The 22,429-nt window shown below is 43.4% G+C and overlaps 1 protein-coding gene across 1 annotated transcript in view; it reads left to right on the top strand.

The window, feature by feature from the left end:
• LRFN1 (leucine rich repeat and fibronectin type III domain containing 1) overlaps positions 1-22,429 on the top strand; it is a 183,510-nt gene that overhangs the window by 147,538 nt on the left and 13,543 nt on the right. Inside the window, exon 3 of the mRNA XM_077285873.1 lies at positions 246-1,647. Within this exon, the coding sequence (XP_077141988.1) occupies positions 266-1,647 (1,382 nt within the window). The 5' untranslated portion in view covers positions 246-265. The remainder of the gene's footprint in view (positions 1-245; positions 1,648-22,429) is intronic.

Raw genomic sequence — 22,429 nt, 5'->3', positions numbered from 1 at the left:
CCCCCCCCCCTACCTGACTCAAATAATTTACCTCCGAAGCTTAGATTGAAAGACTCAAAGGTTGTATGGTACATTTCTTGGAATTTTTTTTTACAGAAGGTATTAAAAAGTTGAAAATTACAGCCCGAGGCTCCTAATTGCTAAATACAAAAATTAATTGTTTATGCAAATATGTTAATAGTGAATGTTCGTAATTATAAAAATGTACTCAACGTTCTTCTCTCTCTTTTGTCTCTCTTCCAAAGACTCTTTTGGCCAAGGGGCCATGGAGAAGTTGCTATGCCTGTTGCTGATGGGAGCTCTGGGGTACTTCGGGAGAGCACAGTATTGCCCCGGTCGCTGCATCTGCCAGATCAACTCTCCAACTCTCACCATGCTGTGTGCCAAGACAGGACTTCTCTTCGTTCCACCAGCTATTGACCGCAGGACAGTGGAGTTACGACTGACAGATAATTTTATCACCATTATTCGACGCAAAGACTTTAGCAACATGACCAATTTGGTACACTTGACACTGTCGCGGAACACGATCAGCCAAATTGTACCCCTAGCGTTCTCTGACCTACGTTCTCTAAGAGCCTTGCATATGAACAGCAACAGACTTTCCGCCCTAAGAAATGAGCACTTTCGTGGTTTGGGCAACTTGCGGCATCTAATTTTAGGTAACAACCAAATAAATTCTGTCCAGGCTGGGGCATTCAATGAGTTTCTCTCAACCGTGGAGGATCTTGACTTGTCCTACAACAACCTCGAAGAACTGCCCTGGGAAGACATAGGCCAAATGGTTAATTTGAACTCATTAACTCTAGACCATAACTTAATTGACTACATTGCAGAAGGAACATTCACCATGTTGCATAAGTTGGTAAGGCTTGACATGACCTCAAATCGCTTGCACAAACTGCCTCCAGACAACCTTTTTCTCAAGTCTCAAGTTTTGGCCAGTTCGAGAGGAAGTAGTGCATCATCTCTCGCCATAAGCTTTGGTGGGAATCCTCTACATTGTAACTGCGAACTTTTATGGCTCAGACGACTGACAAGAGAAGATGACCTTGAGACTTGTGCCTCCCCAGAACAGCTAACAGACAAGTATTTCTGGTCAATCCAAGAGGAGGAATTTATCTGTGAGCCTCCACTCATTACCAAACATTATGCCAGCAAAACATTCGTCATGGAAGGACAAAGCGTCAGCCTTAAGTGCAAAGCCGTAGGAGATCCTGAACCGTCAGTACACTGGATCGGTCCGGATGGAAAGCTTATACATAATACAACAAGGATTCTAGTTCATGACAACGGAACTTTAGATATAACCATTACGACATTGAAAGATAGTGGTTCCTTCACTTGTATAGCGTCTAATGCCGCTGGCGAGATCACTGCCCCAGTGGAGTTGGCAATAGTACCCCTACCATTGTTGGTGAACAACACAGCTCACATTAAAGAACCTGATCCTGGGTCTTCTGATATCACAACTTCAACCAAGTCTGGATTTAATGATACCAAGAATTTACAAGACAGAAGAATTGTGGTGGACAAATTGAAATCCACCTCAGTGGTCATTCAGTGGCCATCAGAGCGCCATATCCCTGGGATCCGCATGTACCAGATTCAGTATAACAGCTCCTTAGATGACTCCTTAGTATACAGGTGAGAGACAAGGGTGATTGTCATAGTACATTGCTCATTACAGTAGGATTTCATATAATGACTATGAATAAGATAGAAATGCTCCAACACCTGAGACTCTGTTTTTTACACTATTTACTTATCTGTAGCTCTAGCTCCTGCAAAACTTCAATTGCTAGTATGTCCTCATTGGCTGATTTTCCATGCAGAATTATAATCTGCAGTGGATTTAAAGTGTCAAATTAAAAAAAAAAATCTCATTCACATGCTTCAAAATGTTCTACATTGAAACTAACCTGCACTGCGGATAATTAAAGTCAATATCTGTTGCGGATTTTCACAGCAGCCACTACCTCTTTCACTGCAAATTAGCTAAATGATGGTGAAATCTGATGCATGTCATCAGCAAAATCTGCATTTAGTTATTCCAAGGATTTGTGGATTTTTCAGTTTTTTGTCTGGATTTACCATCAAAAATGCAAAGCTGACCCCCCCAACCTTCCTAATTTTGCAAAACGCCAAATATTGCAAACTGGCAAAACAGTTCACTCACTTCCAGTTATATAGAGGAACATGCCTTAAAGTCTAAAACGCGTTCTTGTAATTGGGAGGATTGCTCCTGGTAGCCTCCTTTTCCCGACCCTGCGTATTCATCATCCTTTCTATTGTTGCTCTAGAAGCCATAAATACTGAAGAACTGGTAAGATAAGATCGGGCCCAGCATCACTATATTGAGATTCCTTCCAGTGTAAAGAAAGAGAATGTCACACACTGCAAACAGTTTATAATGGGACAATGCAGGCTTGCTGAGCGGGACTGAGCGGTTTTATTTGCCGTAGATAAACAAGGAGAGGAATAAAATCTGCTTAACGTGTAGATACAAGGCCAAGCTAAGTGTGCCGTGTTTAACCATAGATATCACATCCGAAATTAAAGCAAATCTAATTTATAATACTATAACTATTTAAGGAGAAAATATTTCTATTTGTCTCTTCTTCACATTATTTATGGAACATTGACAGAATCCATTTGCAGAACTAGCCTCAGACCATCCCCCACCACTTTTGTTACGCCCTGTAATGCTACTCAGACAACACAGGGTGAGGGTAAAACAGTGTGGCAATACTTTCTTGAACCACAAAACAGGCAGATTACACATTTACACATAGAACAGACCCAGCAAAATGCCCCAAGATGGTGCACATTAGAGTCTCACCCTTCCGCTGACTTGCCAGGATAATGGCAGCTGTTACTTCAGAGCTCTCAGGGTCAACTATCCCACCTGTTGAGTAGATAAACGTGTGCACAGCTTGTGGAGTGTGGTGCCCAGGTAGGTTCCAACACCTTGATAATATATAATAAAACCTGGCACTCAACTTATATAGTGAAAGCGAATTTATATATATATATGTATATGTCCACCGCTGGTCTGACACCGCGTCCTTCACGCCACACGCCTGCGGCTGCCTAATGCATACTTAGCCTCTATACAGATCAGGGAAACCATACTCCCTTGCTCACAAGGGCGTACACCCATCATAAACACCACTTACTATACGTAACTGATGAAGGTCAGACTAATGACCGAAACGTTTGGTTGCTGATAAATAAATTCGCTTTCACTATATAAGTTGAGTGCCAGGTTTTATTATAAACTATCCCACCTGTGACACGCACACAGAGATGATGTAACGACAAGTGTAGGAAGATGACAGTCCATACAAGGCCAGTTGCCTGGAAGGTCACAACCTGACTTCTCCAAACATCTTCATGGAGCCAGGCAATCGGCAGGTCTCAATCCCGGTTTTCTCCAAATGTATTCATGGTTAAGTGTTGGTCAATGGAGCAGATCTGTATTCTTCCAGCCGGGGCCGAAGTCCCCTAAGCCGGCATCCAGTAGAATAATAAATCTGTGACACTCGTGATGGAGCCATGATGTATTGGCTACGGTCCTGTCTCTGGCCCTTTGGATATTTTGATGTCTTGGCTGAATCTCTGTGTCTCTGTCTCTCTATACAGAAGCATGTGACCTATTTTTATACTTAACAAGTGTCCTTCATTCAGTATTTGCATAAAGGGTAAGAATGGCGATTATATCAAGTAGCATTAATTGATTATTTAATCTATTTGAATAGTTTTTCCTCCTCGGTTTTCGATGTCAACAAACTATCTGGCCTACACAATGCATAATTAGCATATCAGTAAACATCACTAAAGGATAAGAGCACACTTTTGTTATATCAAATGTCAGCTTACAAGTTAATATTAAAGGCTTTCACATGCAAAAGTCTGTTTTCTTGACCAACCATAAATCAACACTTAAATTCAAAAGCCAACATATAGAGTAGATAACAGTCTTCTTCATGGCTTGCTAAGAATAGTCGTCTGGTTAATTAAGGCTACTTTCACACTAGCGTCATGCGCTGCACGTCGCTTTGCGACGTGGCGGCGCACCAACGCTAGCTGTGGAAGCGCCGCACAACATCCGCTGCCCCATTGTGAGGTGCGGGGAGGCGGGGGTGGAGTTCCGGCAGCGCATGCGCGGTCAGAAAAGGCGGGAACGACGCACCAAAAAACGTTACAAGCAACGTTTTTGGTGGCGACGGTCCGACGCAACACGACGCAACCGTCGCACGACGGTTGCGACGTGTGGCAATGCGTCGCACTGCGTCGTTAATAAAAGTCTATGGAGAAAAAAGCACTTTTGCAGGATGCGTTTTTTCTCCAAAACCACGCATAGCGACGTGCAGTGCACGACGCTAGTGTGAAAGTAGCCTAAGATACAATGCTGTGTCTTCACATTCTCTTTTACATTATAACTGCAAACTAATTTTCTGATGACTATTATTTCGGACACAACAATGCAGTGTGTGCATCACTGCTAGTGTTTCTGTGTTTCTCCCATACAAGTCTTAAGGCCCCGTCTCACATAGCGAGATCGCTAGCAAGATCGCTGCTGAGTCACAAGTTTTGTGACGCAACAGCGACCTCAGTAGCGATCTCGCTATGTGTGACACGTACCAGCGATCAGGCCCCTGCTGCGAGATCGCTGGTCGTGTCGGAATGGCCTGGACCTTTTTTTGGTCGTTGAGGTCCCGCTGACAGCGCTGAATCGGTGTTTGTGACACCGATCCAGCGATGTCTTCACTGGTAACCAGGGTAAACATCGGGTTACTAAGCGCAGGGCCGCGCTTAGTAACCCGATGTTTACCCTGGTTACCAGCGTAAATGTAAAAAATAACAAACAGTACATAATCGCCTTCTGATGTCCGTCAGGTCCCTTGCCGTCTGCTTCCTGCTCTGAGTGCCGCAAAGTGAAAGTGAAAGTACAGCACAGCGGTGACGTCACCGCTGCGCTCTGCTCTCACTGTACGGCACTCAGAGCAGGAAGCAGACGGCAAGGGACCTGACGGACATCAGAAGGCGAGTATGTACTGTTTGTTATTTTTTACATTTACGCTGGTAACCAGGGTAAACATCGGGTTACTAAGCGCGGCCCTGCGCTTAGTAACCCGATGTTTACCCTGGTTACCCGGGTGCTGCGGGGGGACTTCGGCATCGTTGAAGACAGTTTTAACGATGCCGAAGTCGTTCCCCTGATCGTTGGTCGCTGGAGAGAGCTGTCTGTGTGACAGCTCCCCAGCGACCACACAGCGACTTACCAACGATCACGGCCAGGTCATATCGCTGGTCGTGATCGTTGGTAAATCGCTATGTGAGACGGGGCCTTTAAGTTTAAGTCCCACCAGAGATAAATTGAAAAAAATTAAGAATTACTTAATTGCTCAGATGAGGGTTAGCACTTAATTGCTCAGATGAGGGTTAGCTCTCTTAATACTTGTTGGTTGCAGTTGTCAGATGACGAATAGCTCTTTAATGTGTTGGTTGCAGTGTTGAGATGATGGATAGCTCTTTAACCCCTTTCTGACATTGGACGTACTATCCCGTCGAGGTGGGGTGGGCCCGTATGACCACCGACGGGATAATACGTCCAGCGCGATCGGCGGCGCTCATGGGGGGAGCGCGGCCGATCGCGGCCGGGTGTCAGCTGACATCCGGCACTATGTGCCAGGAGCGGTCACGGACCGCCCCGGCACATTAACCCCCGGCACACCGCGTTCAAACATGATCGCGGTGTGCCGGCGGTACAGGGAAGCATCGCGCAGGGAGGGGGCTCCCTGCGGGCTTCCCTGAGACCCCCGGAGCAACGCGATGTGATCGCGTTGCTGCGAGGGTCTCTTACCTCCTCCTCGCTGCAGGTGCCCAGATCCAAGATGGCCGCGGCATCCGGGTCCTGCAGGGAGGGAGGTGGCTTACCAAGTGCCTGCTCAGAGCAGGCGCTTGGTAAGCTTGCAGTGCTGTAAGTCAGATCTGATCGGTGATCTGACAGAGTGCTGTGCAAACTGTCAGATCAGCGATCTGTGATGTCCCCCCCTGGGACAAAGTAAAAAAGTTTAAAAAAATTTTTCCACATGTGTAAAAAAAAATATTAAAAAAAAATTCCTAAATAAAGAAAAAAAAAATAGTATTCCCATAAATACATTTCTTTATCTAATTAAAACAAACAAACAATAAAAGTACACATATTTAGTATCGCCGCGTCCGTAACAACCCCACCTATAAAACTATATCACTAGTTAACCCCTTCAGTGAACACCGTAGGGAAAAAAAAAACGAGGCAAAAAACAACGCTTTATTATCATAACGCCGAACAAAAAGTAGAATAACACGCGATCAAAAAGACGGATATAAATAACCATGGTACCGCTGAAAACGTCATCTTGTCCCGCAAAAAACGAGCCGCCATACAGCATCATCAAAGAAAAAATACAAAAGTTATAGTCCTCAGAATAAAGCAATGCCAAAATAATTATTTATTCTATAAAATAGTTTTTATCGTATAAAAGCGCCAAAGCATAAAAAAATGATATAAATGAGGTATCGCTGTAATCGTACTGACCCGAAGAATAAAACTGCTTTATCAATTTTACCAAACGTGGAACGGTATAAACGCCTCCCCCAAAAGAAATTCTTAAATAGCTGTTTTTTTGTCATTCTGCCTTACAAAAATCGGAATAAAAAGTGATCAAAAACTGTCACATGTCCGAAAATGTTACCAATAAAAACGTCAACTCATCCCGCAAAAAACAAGACCTTACATGACTCTGTGGACCAAAATATGGAAAATTATAGGTCTCAAAATGTGGAGACGCAAAAACTTTTTTGCTATAAAAAGCGTCTTTTAGTGTGTGATGGCTGCCAATCGTAAAAATCCGCTATAAAAAAATGCTATAAAAGTAAATCAAACCCCCCTTCATCACCCTCTTAGTTAGTGAAAAATAATAAAATTAAAAAAATGTATTTATTTCCATTTTCCCATTAGGATTAGGGCTAGGGTTAGGGTTAGGGCTAGGGTTCGAGCTAAAGTTAGGGTTAGGGTTGGGGCTAAAGTTAGGGTTAGGGTTTGGATTACATTTACGGTTGGGATTAGGGTTGGGATTAGAGTTAGGGGTGTGTCAGGGTTAGGGGTGTGGTTAGGGGTTACCGTTGGGATTAGGGTTAGGGGTGTGTTTGGATTAGGGTTTCAGTTAGAATTGGGGAGTTTCCACTGTTAAGGCACATCAGGGGCTCTCCAAACGCGACATGGCGTCCGATCTCAATTCCAGCCAATTCTGCATTGAAAAAGTAAAACAGTGCTCCTTCCCTTCCGAGCTTTCCCGTGCGCCCAAACAGGGGTTTACCCCAACATATGGGGCATCAGCGTACTCGGGACAAATTGGACAACAACTTTTGGGGTCCAAGTTCTCTTGTTACCCTTGGGAAAATATAAATTTGGGGGGCTAAAAATCATTTTTGTGGGAAAAATAAATATTTTTTATTTTCACGGCTCTGCGTTGTAAACTGTAGTGAAACACTTGGGGGTTCAAAGTTCTCACAACACATCTAGATAAGTTCCTTGTGAGGTCTAGTTTCCAATATGGGGTCACTTTTGGGGGTTTCTACTGTTTGGGTACATCAGGGGCTCTGCAAATGCAACGTGACGCCTGCAGACCAATCTATCTAAGTCTGCATCCCAAATGGCGCTCCTTCCCTTCCGAGCTCTGCCATGCGCCCAAACAGTGGTTCCCCCCCACATATGGGGTATCAGCATACTCAGGACAAATTGGACAAAAACTTTTGCCGTACAATTTCTCCTGTTACCCTTGGGAAAATACAAAACCGGGGGCTAAAAAATCATTTTTGTGGAAAGAAATATTTTTTATTTTCACGGCTCTGCGTTATAAACTGTAGTGAAACACTTGGGGGTTCAAATTTCTCACAACACATCTAGATAAGTTCCTTGGGAGGTCTAGTTTCCAATATGGGGTCACTTGTGGGGGGTTTCTACTGTTTGGGTACATCAGGGGATCTGCAAATGCAACGTGATGCCTGCAAACCAATCCATCTAAGTCTGCATTCCAAATGGCGCTCCTTCCCTCCCGAGCTCTGCCATGCGCCCAGTGGTTCCCCCCCACATATGGGGTATCAGTGTACTAAGGACAAATTGGACAACAACTTTTGGGGTCCAATTTATCCTGTTACCCTTGTGAACATGCAAAACTGGGGGCTAAAAAATCATTTTTGTGAAAAAAAAAAAAAAGAATTTTTATTTTCACGGCTCTGCGTTATAAACTGTAGTGAAACACTTGGGGGATCAAAGCTCTCAAAACACATTTAGATAAGTTCCTTAGGGGGTCTACTTTCCAAAATGGTGTCACTTATGGGGGGGTTTAATGTTTAGGCACATCAGGGGCTCTCCAAACGCGACATGGCGTCCCATCTTAATTCCAGTCAATTTTGCATTGAAAAGTCAAATGGCGCTCCTTCCCTTCCGAGCTCTGCCATGCACCCAAACAGTCGTTTACCCCCACATATGGGGTATCGGCGTACTCAGGACAAATGGCACAACAACTTTTGTGGTCTAATTTCTTCTCTTACCCTTGGGAAAATAAAAAATTGGGGGCGAAAAATAATTTTTGTGAAAAAATATGATTTTTTTTTTTTTACGGCTCTGCATTATAAACTTCTGTGAAGCACTTGTTGGGTCAAAGTGCTCACCACACATCTAGATAAGTTCCTTAAGGGGTCTACTTTCCAAAATGGTGTCACTTGCGGGGGGTTTCAATGTCTAGGCACATCAGGGGCTCTCCAAACGCAACATGGCGTCCCATCTTAATTCCAGTCAATTTTGCATTGAAAAGTCAAATGGCGCTCCTTCCCTTCCGAGCTCTGCTATGCGCCCTAACAGTGGTTTACCCCCAGATATGGTTTATCGGTGTACTCAGGACAAATTGCACAACAACTTTTGGGGCCCAATTTCTTCTCTTACCCTTGGGAAAATAAAAAATTGGGGGGTGAAAAAAATAGTTTTTGTGAAAAAATATGATTTTTTATTTTTACGGCTCTGCATTATAAACTTCTGTGAAGCACTTGGTGGGTCAAAGTGCTCACCACACATCTAGATAAGTTCCTTAGGGGGTCTACTTTCCAAAGTGGTGTCACTTGTGGGGGGTTTCAATGTTTAGGCACATCAGGGGCTCTCCAAACGCAACATGGCGTTCCATCTCAATTCCAGTCAATTTTGCATTGAAAAGTCAAATGGCGCTCCTTCCCTTCCGAGCTCTGCCTTGCGCCCAGACAGTGGTTTACCCCCACATATGGGGTATCAGCATACTCAGCACAAATTGTACAACAAGTTTTGGGGTCCATTTTCTCCTGTTACCCTTGGTAAAATAAAACAAATTGGAGCTGAAATAAATTTTGTGTAAAAAAAATTTTAATGTTAATTTTTATTTAAACATTCCAAAAATTCCTGTGAAACACCTGAAGGGTTAATAAATTTCTTGAATGTGGTTTTGAGCACCTTGAGGGGTGCAGTTTTTAGAATGGTGTCACATTTGGGTATTTTCTATCATATAGACCCCTCAAAATGACTTCAAATGAGATGTGGTCCCTAAAAAAAATGGTGTTGTAAAAATGAGAAATTGCTGGTCAACTTTTAACCCTTATAACTCCCTAACAAAAAAAAATTTTGGTTCCTAAATTGTGCTGATGTAAAGTAGACATGTGGGAAATGTTACCTATTAAGTATTTTGTGTGACATATGTCTGTGATTTAAGGGCATAAAAATTCAAAGTTGGAAAATTGCAAAATTTTCGCCAAATTTCCGTTTTTTTCACAAATAAACGCAAGTTATATCGAAGAAATTTTACCAATATCATGAAGTACAATATGTCACGAGAAAACATTGTCAGAATCACCAAGATCCGTTGAAGCGTTCCAGAGTTATAACCTCATAAAAGGACTGTGGTCAGAATTGTAAAAATTGGCCCGGTCATTAACGTGCAAACCACCCTTGGGGGTAAAGGGGTTAATACTTGTTGGTTGCAGAGCTCAGATGAGGGATAGCTCTTTAATACATGTGGCTTGCAGTGCTCAGACGAGGGATAGCTCTTTAATTCTTGTTGGTAGCAGTGTTAAGATGATGGATAGCTCTTCTAATTTACTAACAGAATGCTATTTAACAGGGAGAAATGCAAGAAAAACAAAAATTACATGTACAGAATGAAAGGAATAGAACTAAGCTTGTGTGAAAAAGGCTTGGGCATACTGATAGATCATAGACTGCACATGAGTCAACAGTGTGATGCAGCAGAAAAAAGGCAAACACAGTTCTTGGATGTATTAAGAGAAGCGTAGAATCTAGATCACGTGTAGTAATTATCCCGCTCTACTCCTCCTTCGTCAGCCCGCATCTGGAATACTGTGTCCAGTTCTGGGCACATTTTAAAAAGACATTGAAAAACTGGAGCAAGTTCAGAGAAGAGCTACCAGAATGGTGACCGGTCTGCAAACCATGTCCTATGTGAAACAGTTAAAGGATCTGGGAAAGTTTAGCTTGCAAAAAAGAAGGCTAAGAGGAGACTTAATAGCTGTCTACAAATATCTAAAGGAATGTCACAGTGTAGAGGGATAACTCTTTAACCCCTATCTGACGTTGGGCATAATAATACGCCCAAGTCAGAATCCCTCCCTTTGATGTGGGCTCCGGCGCTGAGCCCACATCTTTTCTGGCACAGCTAACAGCTGACATGTGCCTCTAACAGCCGCGGGTGGAATTGCGATCCACCCGTGGCGGTTAACCTGGTAAATGCCGCTGTCAATCTCTGACCGGTATTTAACTTGCGATTATCGGAAGCGCATCGAAAATCCCGCCCATTGATGACCCCTTCACCAATGCGTCGGCATGACAACCAGAGCTTTGAAGCAGACCTCTATGGTTGTCATTGCAGGATTGCTATGAGCACCGCCCCGTGGTCAGCGCTCATAGCAAGTGAGCATTTCTACTACACACAGGCGATCTGATCATCGCCTGTGTGTAGCAGAGGTGACCAGACAACTGCAGCTTCTAGTCTCCCATGGAGACTATTGAAGCATGCAAAAAGTAAAAAAAAGTTTTTTAAAATATAATAATATACACTCACCGGCCACTTTATTAGGTACACCATGCTAGTAACGGGTTGGACCCCCTTTTGCCTTCAGAACTGCCTCAATTCTTCGTGGCATAGATTCAACAAGGTGCTGGAAGCATTCCTCAGAGATTTTGGTCCATATTGACATGATGGCATCACACAGTTGCCGCAGATTTGTCGGCTGCACATCCCAAAGATGCTCCATACAAGGCAGGATGGATCCATGCTTTCATGTTGTTTACGCCAAATTCTGACCCTACCATCCGAATATCGCAGCAGAAATCGAGACTCATCAGACCAAGCAACGTTTTTCCAATCTTCTACTGTCCAATTTCGATGAGCTTGTACAAATTGTAGCCTCAGTTTCCTGTTCTTAGCTGAAAGGAGTGGTACCCGGTGTGGTCTTCTGCTGCTGTAGCCCATCTGTCTCAAAGTTCGACGCACTGTGCGTTCAGAGATGCTCTTAGGCCTACCTTGGTTGTAACGGGTGGCGATTTGAGTCACTGTTGCCTTTCTATCAGCTCGAACCAGTCTGCCCATTCTCCTCTGACCTCTGGCATCAACAAGGCATTTCCGCCCACAGAACTGCCGCTCACTGGATTTTTTTTCTTTTTCGGACCATTCTCTGTAAACCCTAGAGATGGTTGTGCGTGAAAATCCCAGTAGATCAGCAGTTTCTGAAATACTCAGACCAGCCCTTCTGGCACCAACAACCATGCCACGTTCAAAGGCACTCAAATCACCTTTCTTCCCCATACTGATGCTCGGTTTGAACTGCAGGAGATTGTCTTGACCATGTCTACATGCCTAAATGCACTGAGTTGCCGCCATGTGATTGGCTGATTAGAAATTAAGTGTTAACAAGAAGTTGGACAGGTGTACCTAATAAAGTGGCCGGTGAGTGTGTATATATATATATATATATATATATATATATATATATATATATATATATATATATACACTCCATGACAGAAGTTATGTCGCTTATCCATGTTATGTAAATAAAAGCTTATAACCTGACGTTAAATTCATCCATTGGTTGTATAAATTATTCTTTTGAAAGCTGAAACCCTCCGAACTGTGGTTTAGGTTAAGAAAATAAATTGGCATCAATGCAGAAATATTGATCAGTTAATGGACACAGAATAGTCAGATTTTAGCAAGACAAAAGTTTTGTCGCCCACAGAAAGTAATGTGATATTCAAACAAATAATTAACTTAAAATACAAATATATGTTGCATAACATTGGTGAATGAAGTTCGGATGCTATTAGAGTCATATTTAATATTTTGTGTGACTTCCATGAGCTTGAAGGACTGCATCCATGCGGTTCAAGAATGATTCATACAATTTATTAATGAAGTCATCAGGAATAGCAGAGAATGCAGTCTTACATGCCTCCCAGTGTTCATGTAGATTCCTTGGTTTTGTCTTCCAAGCTTCCTCTTTCATCCTACCACAAACATGCTCAATGATGTTCATGTCTGGTAACTGGGCTGGCCAGTCCTTGAGCACCTTGATCTTTTTTGCCTGGAGGTACTTTGTTGTAGAGATGGATGTATGAGATGGAGCACCATCCTGCTGCAGAATTTGACCCCTTTTATGATTTGGAATATAAGAGGTAGCTAATACTTCTTGATATTTTAGGCGATTGATATTGCCTTCCACCCTGCAAATGTTTCGCACATCCCTATACTGAATGTATCCCCAGACCATTATCTTTCCACCACCACATGTAACTGTTTTCTGGGTGTATTTTAGATCCATACGGGCTCCAGTAGGTCTCCTGCAGTATTTGCGGCGGCTGTGGTGTAATTCTTCTGAAGATTCATCAGATAAATCCACCTTCTGCCACTTTTCCATCGTCCATCTGTTTATCAGGCTGTGGGACTTTGCAAATGCCACACGGTTTTTTATTTGCCTTTTGTTTAGTGCTGGCTTCAGGGCACTGATTCGACCATGGAGGCCATTTCGAGGCAGAATCCTGCAAACTGTTCTAGTTGACACAAGGACTTGAGGTGACCAGGCCTGTTATAGCTCTGCCACCTGAGCAGTTGTCTTGCAGGGTCTGCTGGACCTGGGCTTGTCAAACACATCTCCAGTCTCTTCAAATCTTTTTTCAATTCTTTGTACTTGACGCTGAGACACATTAAAGGTGCCAACCACCTCTGCAGTGGATCTTGATAATCCAGGCTTTGGTCGCAGGGTGGATTTTGGGCATGTTGTCAGAGCTCAAGTTGCAGTTCAAGTGAAGATCTGGGGTGCTGGGTTTCTTTTTATACACATACACTAATTAATCAATCATTTACTGAGCACAGGTGAGGATATAAACTAGGATTGGGTGCATATGACCAGGCGACAAAACTTTTGTCTTGCCAAAATCTGACCATTCTGTGTCCATTAACTGATCAATATTTCTGCATTGATGCCAATTTATTTTCTTAACCGAAACCACATTTTGGAGGGTTTCAGCTTTCAAAAGAATAATTTATACAACCATTGGATGAATTTAACGTCAGGTTATAAGCTTTTATTTACATAACATGGATAAGCGACATAACTTCTGTCAGGGAGTATATATACACTGTGTGCAGAATTATTAGGCAAGTTGTATTTTGATCACATGATACTTTTTATACATGTTGTCCTACTCCAAGCTGATCAGGCTTGAGAGCCAACTACCAATTAAGTAAATCAGGTGATGTGCATCTCTGTAATGAGGAGGGGTGTTGTCTAATTACATCAAAACCCTATATAAGGTGTGCTTAATTATTAGGCAACTTCCTTTCCTTTGGCAAAATGGGTCAGAGGAGAGATTTCATGGGCTCTGAAAAGTCCAAAATTGTGAGATGTCTTGCAGAGGGATGCAGCAGTCTTGAATTTGCCAAACTTTTAAAGCGTGATCACCGAACAATCAAGCGTTTCATGGCAAATAGACAACAGGGTTGCAAGAAGCGTGTTGGGCTTAAAAGGCGCAAAATAACTGCCCATGAATTGAGGAAAATCAAGCATGAAGCTGCCAAGATGCCATTTGCCACCAGTTTTGCCATGTTTCAGAGCTGCAACATTACTGGAGTAACAAAAAGCACAAGCTGTGCGATAGTCAGGGACATGGCCAAGGTAAGGAAGGCTGAAAAACGATCACCTTTGAACAAGAAACATAAGGTAAAACATCAAGACTGTTCCAAGAAATATCTTAAGACTGACTTTTCAAAGGTTTTATGGACTGATGAAATGAGAGTGACTCTTGATGGGCCAGAGGCTGGATCAGTAAAGGGCAGAGAGCTCCACTCCGACTCGGATGCCAGCAAGGTGAGTGTGGGGAACTGGTATGGGCTGGTATCATCAAAGATGAACTTGTGGGACCTTTTCAGGTTGAGGATGGAGTGAAGCTCAACTCCCAGACCTACTGCCAGTTTCTGGAAGACAACTTCTTCAAGCAGTGGTACAGGAAGAAGTTGGTATTGTTCAAGAAAAACATGATTTTCATGCAGGACAATGCTCCATCACATGCCTCCAACTACTCCACAGCGTGGCTGGCCAGTAAAGGTCTCAAAGAAGAAAAAATAATGACATGGCCCCCTTGTTCACCTGATCTGAACCCCATAGAGAACCTGTGGTCCCTCATAAAATGTGAGATCTACAGGGAGGGAAAACAGTCCACCTCTCGGAACAGTGTCTGGGAGGCTGTGGTGGCTGCTGCTCGCAATGTTGATCGTAAACAGGTCAAGCAACTGACAGAATCTATGGATGGAAGGCTGGTGAGTGTCATCATAAAGAAAGGTGGCTATATTGGTCACTAATTTTGGGGGGGTAGTTTTTGCATGTCAGAAATGTTTATTTCTAAATTTTGTGCAGTGATATTGGTTTACCAGGTGAAAATAAACAAGTGAGATGGGAATATATTTGGTTTTTATTAAGTTGCCCAATAATTCTGCACAAACAGATATCCTCCTAAGATGGCCAAATCTAAAAAAAAAAAACACTCCAACTTCCAAAAATATTAAGCTTTGATATTTGAGTCTTTTGGGTTGATTGAGAACATAGTTGTTGATCAATAATAAAAAATCCTCTAAAATACAACTTGCCTAATAATTCTGCACACAGTGTATATATATATATATATATATATATATATATATATATATATATATATATATATATATATATATATATACACAATATGTAAATAAAAGCTCAAATCATCCCTTTTCGCCCCACTCAAAATAAAACAATAAAAAAATCAAATATGCACATATTTGGTATTGCCGCTTTCAGAATCACCTGATCTATCAATATGAAAAAGGAATTAACCCGATCACTAAATGGCGTAATTAGGAAAAAATTAAAAACGCCAGAATCATGTTTTTTTTTGGTTGCCACTACAGTGCAATAAAATGCAATAACGGGCGACCAAAAGATCCTATCTACACCAAAATGGTATCAATAAAAATGTCAGCTTGGCATACAAAAAATGAGCCCTTACTCAGCCCCAGATCACAAAAAATGGAGACTCTACAGGTCTTGGAAAATGGCGCCTTTTTTTAACAAAGTTTGGAGTTTTTTCACCACTTAAATAAAAGATCCTAGACATGTTTGGTGTCTATAAACTCGTAATTACCTGGAGAATCATAATAGCAGGTTAGTTTTAGCATTTAGCGAACATAGTTAAAAAAAAAAACAAATGTGGAATTGCACTTTTTTGCAATTTCACCGCACTTGGAATTTTTTTTCCTGTTTTCCAGTATACGAGTCTGTTAAAACCAATGATGTCATTCAAAAGTACAACTTGTCCTGCAAAAAACAGCCCTCACATGGCCATTTTGACCTAAAAATAGAAACGTTATGGCTCTGGGAAGAAGGGGAGCAAAAAACGAAACCGCAAAAATGAAAATACCTCTCATCATGAAAGGGTTAACACTTGTTGGTTACAGTGCTCAAATGAGCGATAGCTGTTTAATACTTGCTGGTTGCAGTGCTCAGATGAGGAATAGCTCTTTAGCACTTGTTGGTTACAGTGCTCAGATGAGGGATAGGTCTTTAGCACTTGTTGGTTACAGTGCTCAGATGAGGGATATTTCTTTAGCACTTGTTGGTTGCAGTGCTCAGATGAGGGATATCTCTTTAGCACTTGTTGGTTACAGTGCTTAGATGAGGGATAGCTCTTTAGCACTTGTTGGTTACAGTGCTCAGATGAGGGATAGCTCTTTAGCACTTGTTGGTTACAGTGCTCAGATGAGGGATATTTCTTTAGCACTTGTTGGTTGCAGTGCTCAGATGAGGGATATCTCTTTAGCACTTGTTGGTTGCAGTGCTCAGATGAGGGATATTTCTTTAGCACTTGTTGGTTGCAGTGCTCAGATGAGGCATATTTCTTTAGCACTTGTTGGTTGCAGTGTTATGGTTTCCAATGGCAAGGAAACATCAGAAGCATAGAATAAACGGACAAGCTCTCGGGTGATGGAAACTAGAGCTGACCGCGATGCTAAACCTACACACCACACTAGAAGTAGCCAGGGGGCATTCCTGCGTTGTCTCTAGATGCCGCGCGCCAGCCGGAGAACTAACTACCCCTGGTAGAAGAAAACACAGTCCTGGCTTGCCTCCAGAGAATGTCCCCACAGGAGATAGCAGCCCCCCACATATAATAACGGTGAGAGCAGATGAAAAGACACACGTAGTATGAAAGCAGATTTAGCACAGAGAGGCCCGCTAACTAAATAGCAGAAAGATACAACAGAGGACTTCGCGGTCAGCTGCAAAACCCTTCAAAACACCATCCTGAAATTACCTTAACTCATGTGACAACTCATGCCACTGGAGTGGTAATTTCAGCCCAACAAGAGCTTCCAGCTGCAGAGATTCACATAAGTGCAAACTGGACAAAACATACAAAAATAGACTTAAGGACTAAAGTGTCCAACTTAGCTGAGCAGAAAACTGGGAGCAGGAACATGCAACAGAATCACTCTGGATACATTGATGGCCAGCATTAGAATGACTGAGGAGCAAGGTTAAATAGGATACACCCACATCCTGATAGGAACAGGTGAACTGAGAAGGCAAAGCTTGCAGGACACCAGTACCACAAGAGACCACCGGGGGAGCCCACGAACCGAATCACAACAGTACCCCCCCCTTAAGGAGGGGGCACCGAACCCTCACAAGAACCACCAGGGCGATCTGGATGAGCCCTATGAAAGGCACGGACCAAATCAGAAGCATGAACATCAGAAGCTGTAACCCAAGAATTATCCTCTTGACCGTAGCCCTTCCATTTCACCAGATATTGAAGTCTCCGTCTGGAAACACGGGAGTCCAAGATTTTCCCCACCACGTACTCCAATTCACCCTCAACCAGCACAGGAGCAGGAGGCTCAACAGAAGGCACAAGTGGTACCTCATACCTCCGCAATAATGACCGATGGAAGACATTATGGATAGCAAAGGATGCTGGGAGGTCCAAACGAAAAGACACAGGGTTAAGAATTTCCAAAATCTTATAAGGACCGATGAACCGAGGCTTAAACTTAGGAGAAGAGACCCTCATAGGGACAAAACGGGAGGACAACCACACCAAGTCCCCAACACGAAGACGAGGACCAACACGACGATGGCGATTAGCAAAACGTTGAGTCCTCTCCTGGGACAACTCCAAATTGTCCACCACCTGCCCCCAAATACGATGCAACCTATCCACCATGGTATCCACTCCAGGACAATCCGAAGACTCCACCTGACCAGATGAAAAACGAGGATGGAACCCTGAATTGCAAAAGAAAGGGGAGACCAAAGTGGCAGAACTGGCCCGATTATTAAGGGCAAACTCAGCCAACGGCAAAAAGGAGACCCAGTCATCCTGATCAGCAGACACGAAACACCTCAAATAAGTCTCCAAGGTCTGATTAGTACGTTCCGTCTGGCCATTTGTCTGAGGATGAAATGCAGACGAAAAAGACAAATCAATGCCCATCCTGGCACAAAACGCCCGCCAAAATCTGGACACAAACTGGGATCCCCTGTCGGAAACGATATTCTCCGGAATACCATGCAGCCGAACCACATTCTGAAAAAACAGGGGCACCAACTCAGATGAGGAAGGCAGCTTGGGCAAGGGCACCAAATGAACCATCTTAGAAAAGCGGTCACACACCACCCAAATGACGGACATCTTCTGAGAAACAGGGAGATCAGAAATAAAATCCATAGAGATGTGTGTCCAAGGCCTCTTAGGAACAGGCAAGGGCAACAACAACCCACTAGCCCGAGAACAACAAGGCTTGGCCCGAGCACAAACATCGCAAGACTGCACAAAAGTACGCACGTCCCGAGACAGGGAAGGCCACCAGATGGACCTAGCCACCAAATCTCTGGTACCAAAAATTCCCGGATGACCTGCCAACGCAGAAGAATGAACCTCCGAGATGACTCTATTGGTCCACTCATCCGGCACAAACAATCTACCAGGCGGACAACGATCAGGCCGATCCGCCTGAAACTCTTGTAAAGCACGTCGCAGGTCTGGGAAGACAGCAGACAATATCACCCCATCCTTAAGTATACCCGTAGGTTTAGAATCACCAGGGGAATCAGGTTCAAAACTCCTAGAAAGGGCATCCGCCTTCACATTCTTAGTACCTGGCAGATACGAAACCACAAAATTAAACCGGGAGAAAAACAACGACCAGCGCGCCTGTCTAGGATTCAGACGTCTGGCCGACTCAAGATAAATCAAATTTTTGTGATCAGTCAAGACCACCACCTGATGTTTAGCACCCTCAAGCCAATGACGCCACTCCTCGAATGCCCACTTCATCGCCAAAAGCTCCCGATTACCGACGTCATAATTTCGCTCGGCGGGCGAAAATTTTCGAGAAAAGAACGCACAAGGTCTCATCACTGAACAATCTGAACTTTTCTGCGACAAAACCGCCCCCGCTCCGATCTCGGAAGCATCAACTTCCACCTGAAAAGGAAGAGAAACATCAGGCTGGCACAACACCGGAGCAGAAGAAAAACGGCGCTTAAGCTCCCGAAAGGCCTCCACAGCAGCAGGAGACCAATCTGCAACATCAGCACCCTTTTTAGTCAAATCAGTCAAAGGCCTGACCACGCTAGAAAAACCAGTTATGAATCGACGATAAAAGTTAGCAAAGCCCAAAAATTTCTGAAGGCCCTTAAGAGAAGTCGGTTGCGTCCAGTCACAAATAGCCCGAACCTTCACAGGATCCATCTCAATAGAAGAGGGGGAAAAAATGTACCCCAAAAAAGAAATCTTCTGAACCCCAAAAACACACTTTGAACCTTTAACAAACAGAGAATTGGTCCGCAAAACCTGAAAAACCCTCCTAACTTGTTGAACATGAGATTCCCAGTCATCCGAAAAAATCAAGATATCGTCCAAATACACAATCATAAATTTATCCAGATATTCACGGAAAATATTGTGCATAAAAGACTGAAAGACCGAAGGGGCATTTGACAAAACCCAAAAGGCATCACCAAATACTCAAAATGGCCCTCGGGCGTATTAAATGCGGTTTTCCACTCATCCCCCTGCTTAATTCGCACCAAATTATACGCACCGCGAAGATCAATCTTAGAGAACCACTTCGCCCCCTCAATGCGAGCAAATAAATCTGTCAGCAATGGCAAAGGATACTGATACTTGACTGTGATCTTATTCAAGAGTCTATAATCAATACAAGGTCTCAAAGAACCATCGCTTTTAGCTACGAAAAAGAACCCCGCTCCAAGAGGAGACGAAGAAGGACGAATATGTCCCTTTTCCAAGGACTCCCTAATATACTCTCGCATGGCAGCATGTTCAGGTACAGACAGATTGAATAGACGACCCTTAGGAAATTTACTGCCAGGGATCAAATCTATGGCGCAATCGCAATCTCTGTGAGGAGGAAGAGAATTAAGAGTAGATTCCTCAAAAACCTCACGATAATCAGACAAAAACTCAGGAATTTCAGAGGGAATAGATGAAGCAATGGAGACCAAAGATGTGTCCCCATGATTTCCCTGACATCCCCAGCTTAGTACAGACATTGTTTTCCAGTCAAGGACTGGGTTATGAGTTTGCAACCATGGCAATCCCAGCACCAACACATCATGTAGATTATACAGTACAAGGAAGCGAATCACCTCTTGATGGTCTGGAGTCATACGCATAGTCACTTGTGTCCAGTATTGTGGTTTGTTACTAGCCAATGGTGTAGAATCAATACCCTTTAAAGGTATAGGAACTTCCAGAGGCTCTAGATCAAACCCACAGCGCCTGGCAAAGGACCAATCCATAAGACTCAAAGCGGCGCCAGAATCCACATACGCATCCGCAACAATAGAAGATAACGAACAAATTAGAGTTACAGACAAAATAAACTTGGACTGCAAAGTGCCAATAGCAGAGGATTTATCAACTTTCTTTGTTCGTTTAGAGCATGCTGATATAACATGAGTAGAATTTCCACAATAGAAGCACAAATGATTTTTGCGCCTATAAATCTGTCGTTCGCTTCTGGACTGAAAGCTATCACATTGCATACTCTGTGGTGCCTCTTCAGAAGACACCGCCAACTGGTGCACAGGTTTGCGTTCCCGTAAACGCCGATCAATCTGAATTGCCATTGTCATGGACTCATTCAGACCAGTAGGCGCAGGAAACCCCACCATGACGTCTTTTACAGCATCAGAGAGACCTTCTCTGAAAATTGCCGCCAGAGCGCACTCATTCCACTGAGTAAGCACAGACCATTTTCGAAATTTTTGGCAATATATTTCGGCTTCATCTTGCCCCTGAGAGAGGGCTATTAGGGCTTTCTCAGCCTGAATCTCCAAATTTGGTTCCTCATAAAGCAACCCCAAAGCCAGAAAAAACGCATCCACATTGAGCAACGCAGGATCCCCTGGTGCCAATGAAAATGCCCAATTTTGGGGGTCACCCCGCAGTAAAGAAATAACAATTTTTACTTGCTGGGCAGGATCTCCAGCAGAATGAGATCTCAGCGAAAGAAACAATTTACAATTGTATTTAAAATTTAGAAAACAAGATCGATCTCCAGAAAAAAACTCCGGTATAGGAATTTTAGGTTCAGACCGAGGAGCATGTAACAAAAAATCTTGTATATTCTGAACTTTAGAGGCAAGATTATTCAAATTGGTAGCCAGACTCTGGGGATCCATATTTCAACAGATAAAGTCTGAGCCATTCAGGGGTTAAGAGGAGAGGAAAACAGGAGACTGCAATTAGAGCTGGAGTGCAACTTCAGAGGAAGGAAGAAAAAAAAAAAAAAAAAAAAAGGTTTCACACAGTTCCTTTTCTCTCCTGCTTCAGCCTATAGATTAAACATTTGGGCTGGCCATACTGTTATGGTTTCCAATGGCAAGGAAACATCAGAAGCATAGAATAAACGGACAAGCTCTCGGGTGATGGAAACTAGAGCTGACCGCGATGCTAAACCTACACACCACACTAGAAGTAGCCAGGGGGCATTCCTGCGTTGTCTCTAGATGCCGCGCGCCAGCCGGAGAACTAACTACCCCTGGTAGAAGAAAACACAGTCCTGGCTTGCCTCCAGAGAATGTCCCCACAGGAGATAGCAGCCCCCCACATATAATAACGGTGAGAGCAGATGAAAAGACACACGTAGTATGAAAGCAGATTTAGCACAGAGAGGCCCGCTAACTAAATAGCAGAAAGATACAACAGAGGACTTCGCGGTCAGCTGCAAAACCCTTCAAAACACCATCCTGAAATTACCTTAACTCATGTGACAACTCATGCCACTGGAGTGGTAATTTCAGCCCAACAAGAGCTTCCAGCTGCAGAGATTCACATAAGTGCAAACTGGACAAAACATACAAAAATAGACTTAAGGACTAAAGTGTCCAACTTAGCTGAGCAGAAAACTGGGAGCAGGAACATGCAACAGAATCACTCTGGATACATTGATGGCCAGCATTAGAATGACTGAGGAGCAAGGTTAAATAGGATACACCCACATCCTGATAGGAACAGGTGAACTGAGAAGGCAAAGCTTGCAGGACACCAGTACCACAAGAGACCACCGGGGGAGCCCACGAACCGAATCACAACATTGCAGTGCTCAGATGAGGGATATCTCTTTAACACTTGTTGGTTACAGTGCTCAGATGAGGGATAGCTCTTTATCACTTGTTGGTTGCAGTGCTCAGATGAGGGATAGCTCTTTAGCACTTGTTGGTTACAGTGCTCAGATGAGGGATATCTCTTTAGCACTTGTTGGATACAGTGCTCAAA

This window comes from Ranitomeya variabilis, chromosome 2, assembly GCF_051348905.1.
Source record: "Ranitomeya variabilis isolate aRanVar5 chromosome 2, aRanVar5.hap1, whole genome shotgun sequence".
In the NCBI taxonomy this organism is placed as follows: Eukaryota; Metazoa; Chordata; class Amphibia; order Anura; family Dendrobatidae; genus Ranitomeya; species Ranitomeya variabilis.
The sequence above is the reverse complement of the archived record's forward strand: the minus strand, read 5'-3'. Positions and strand labels throughout refer to the sequence as shown.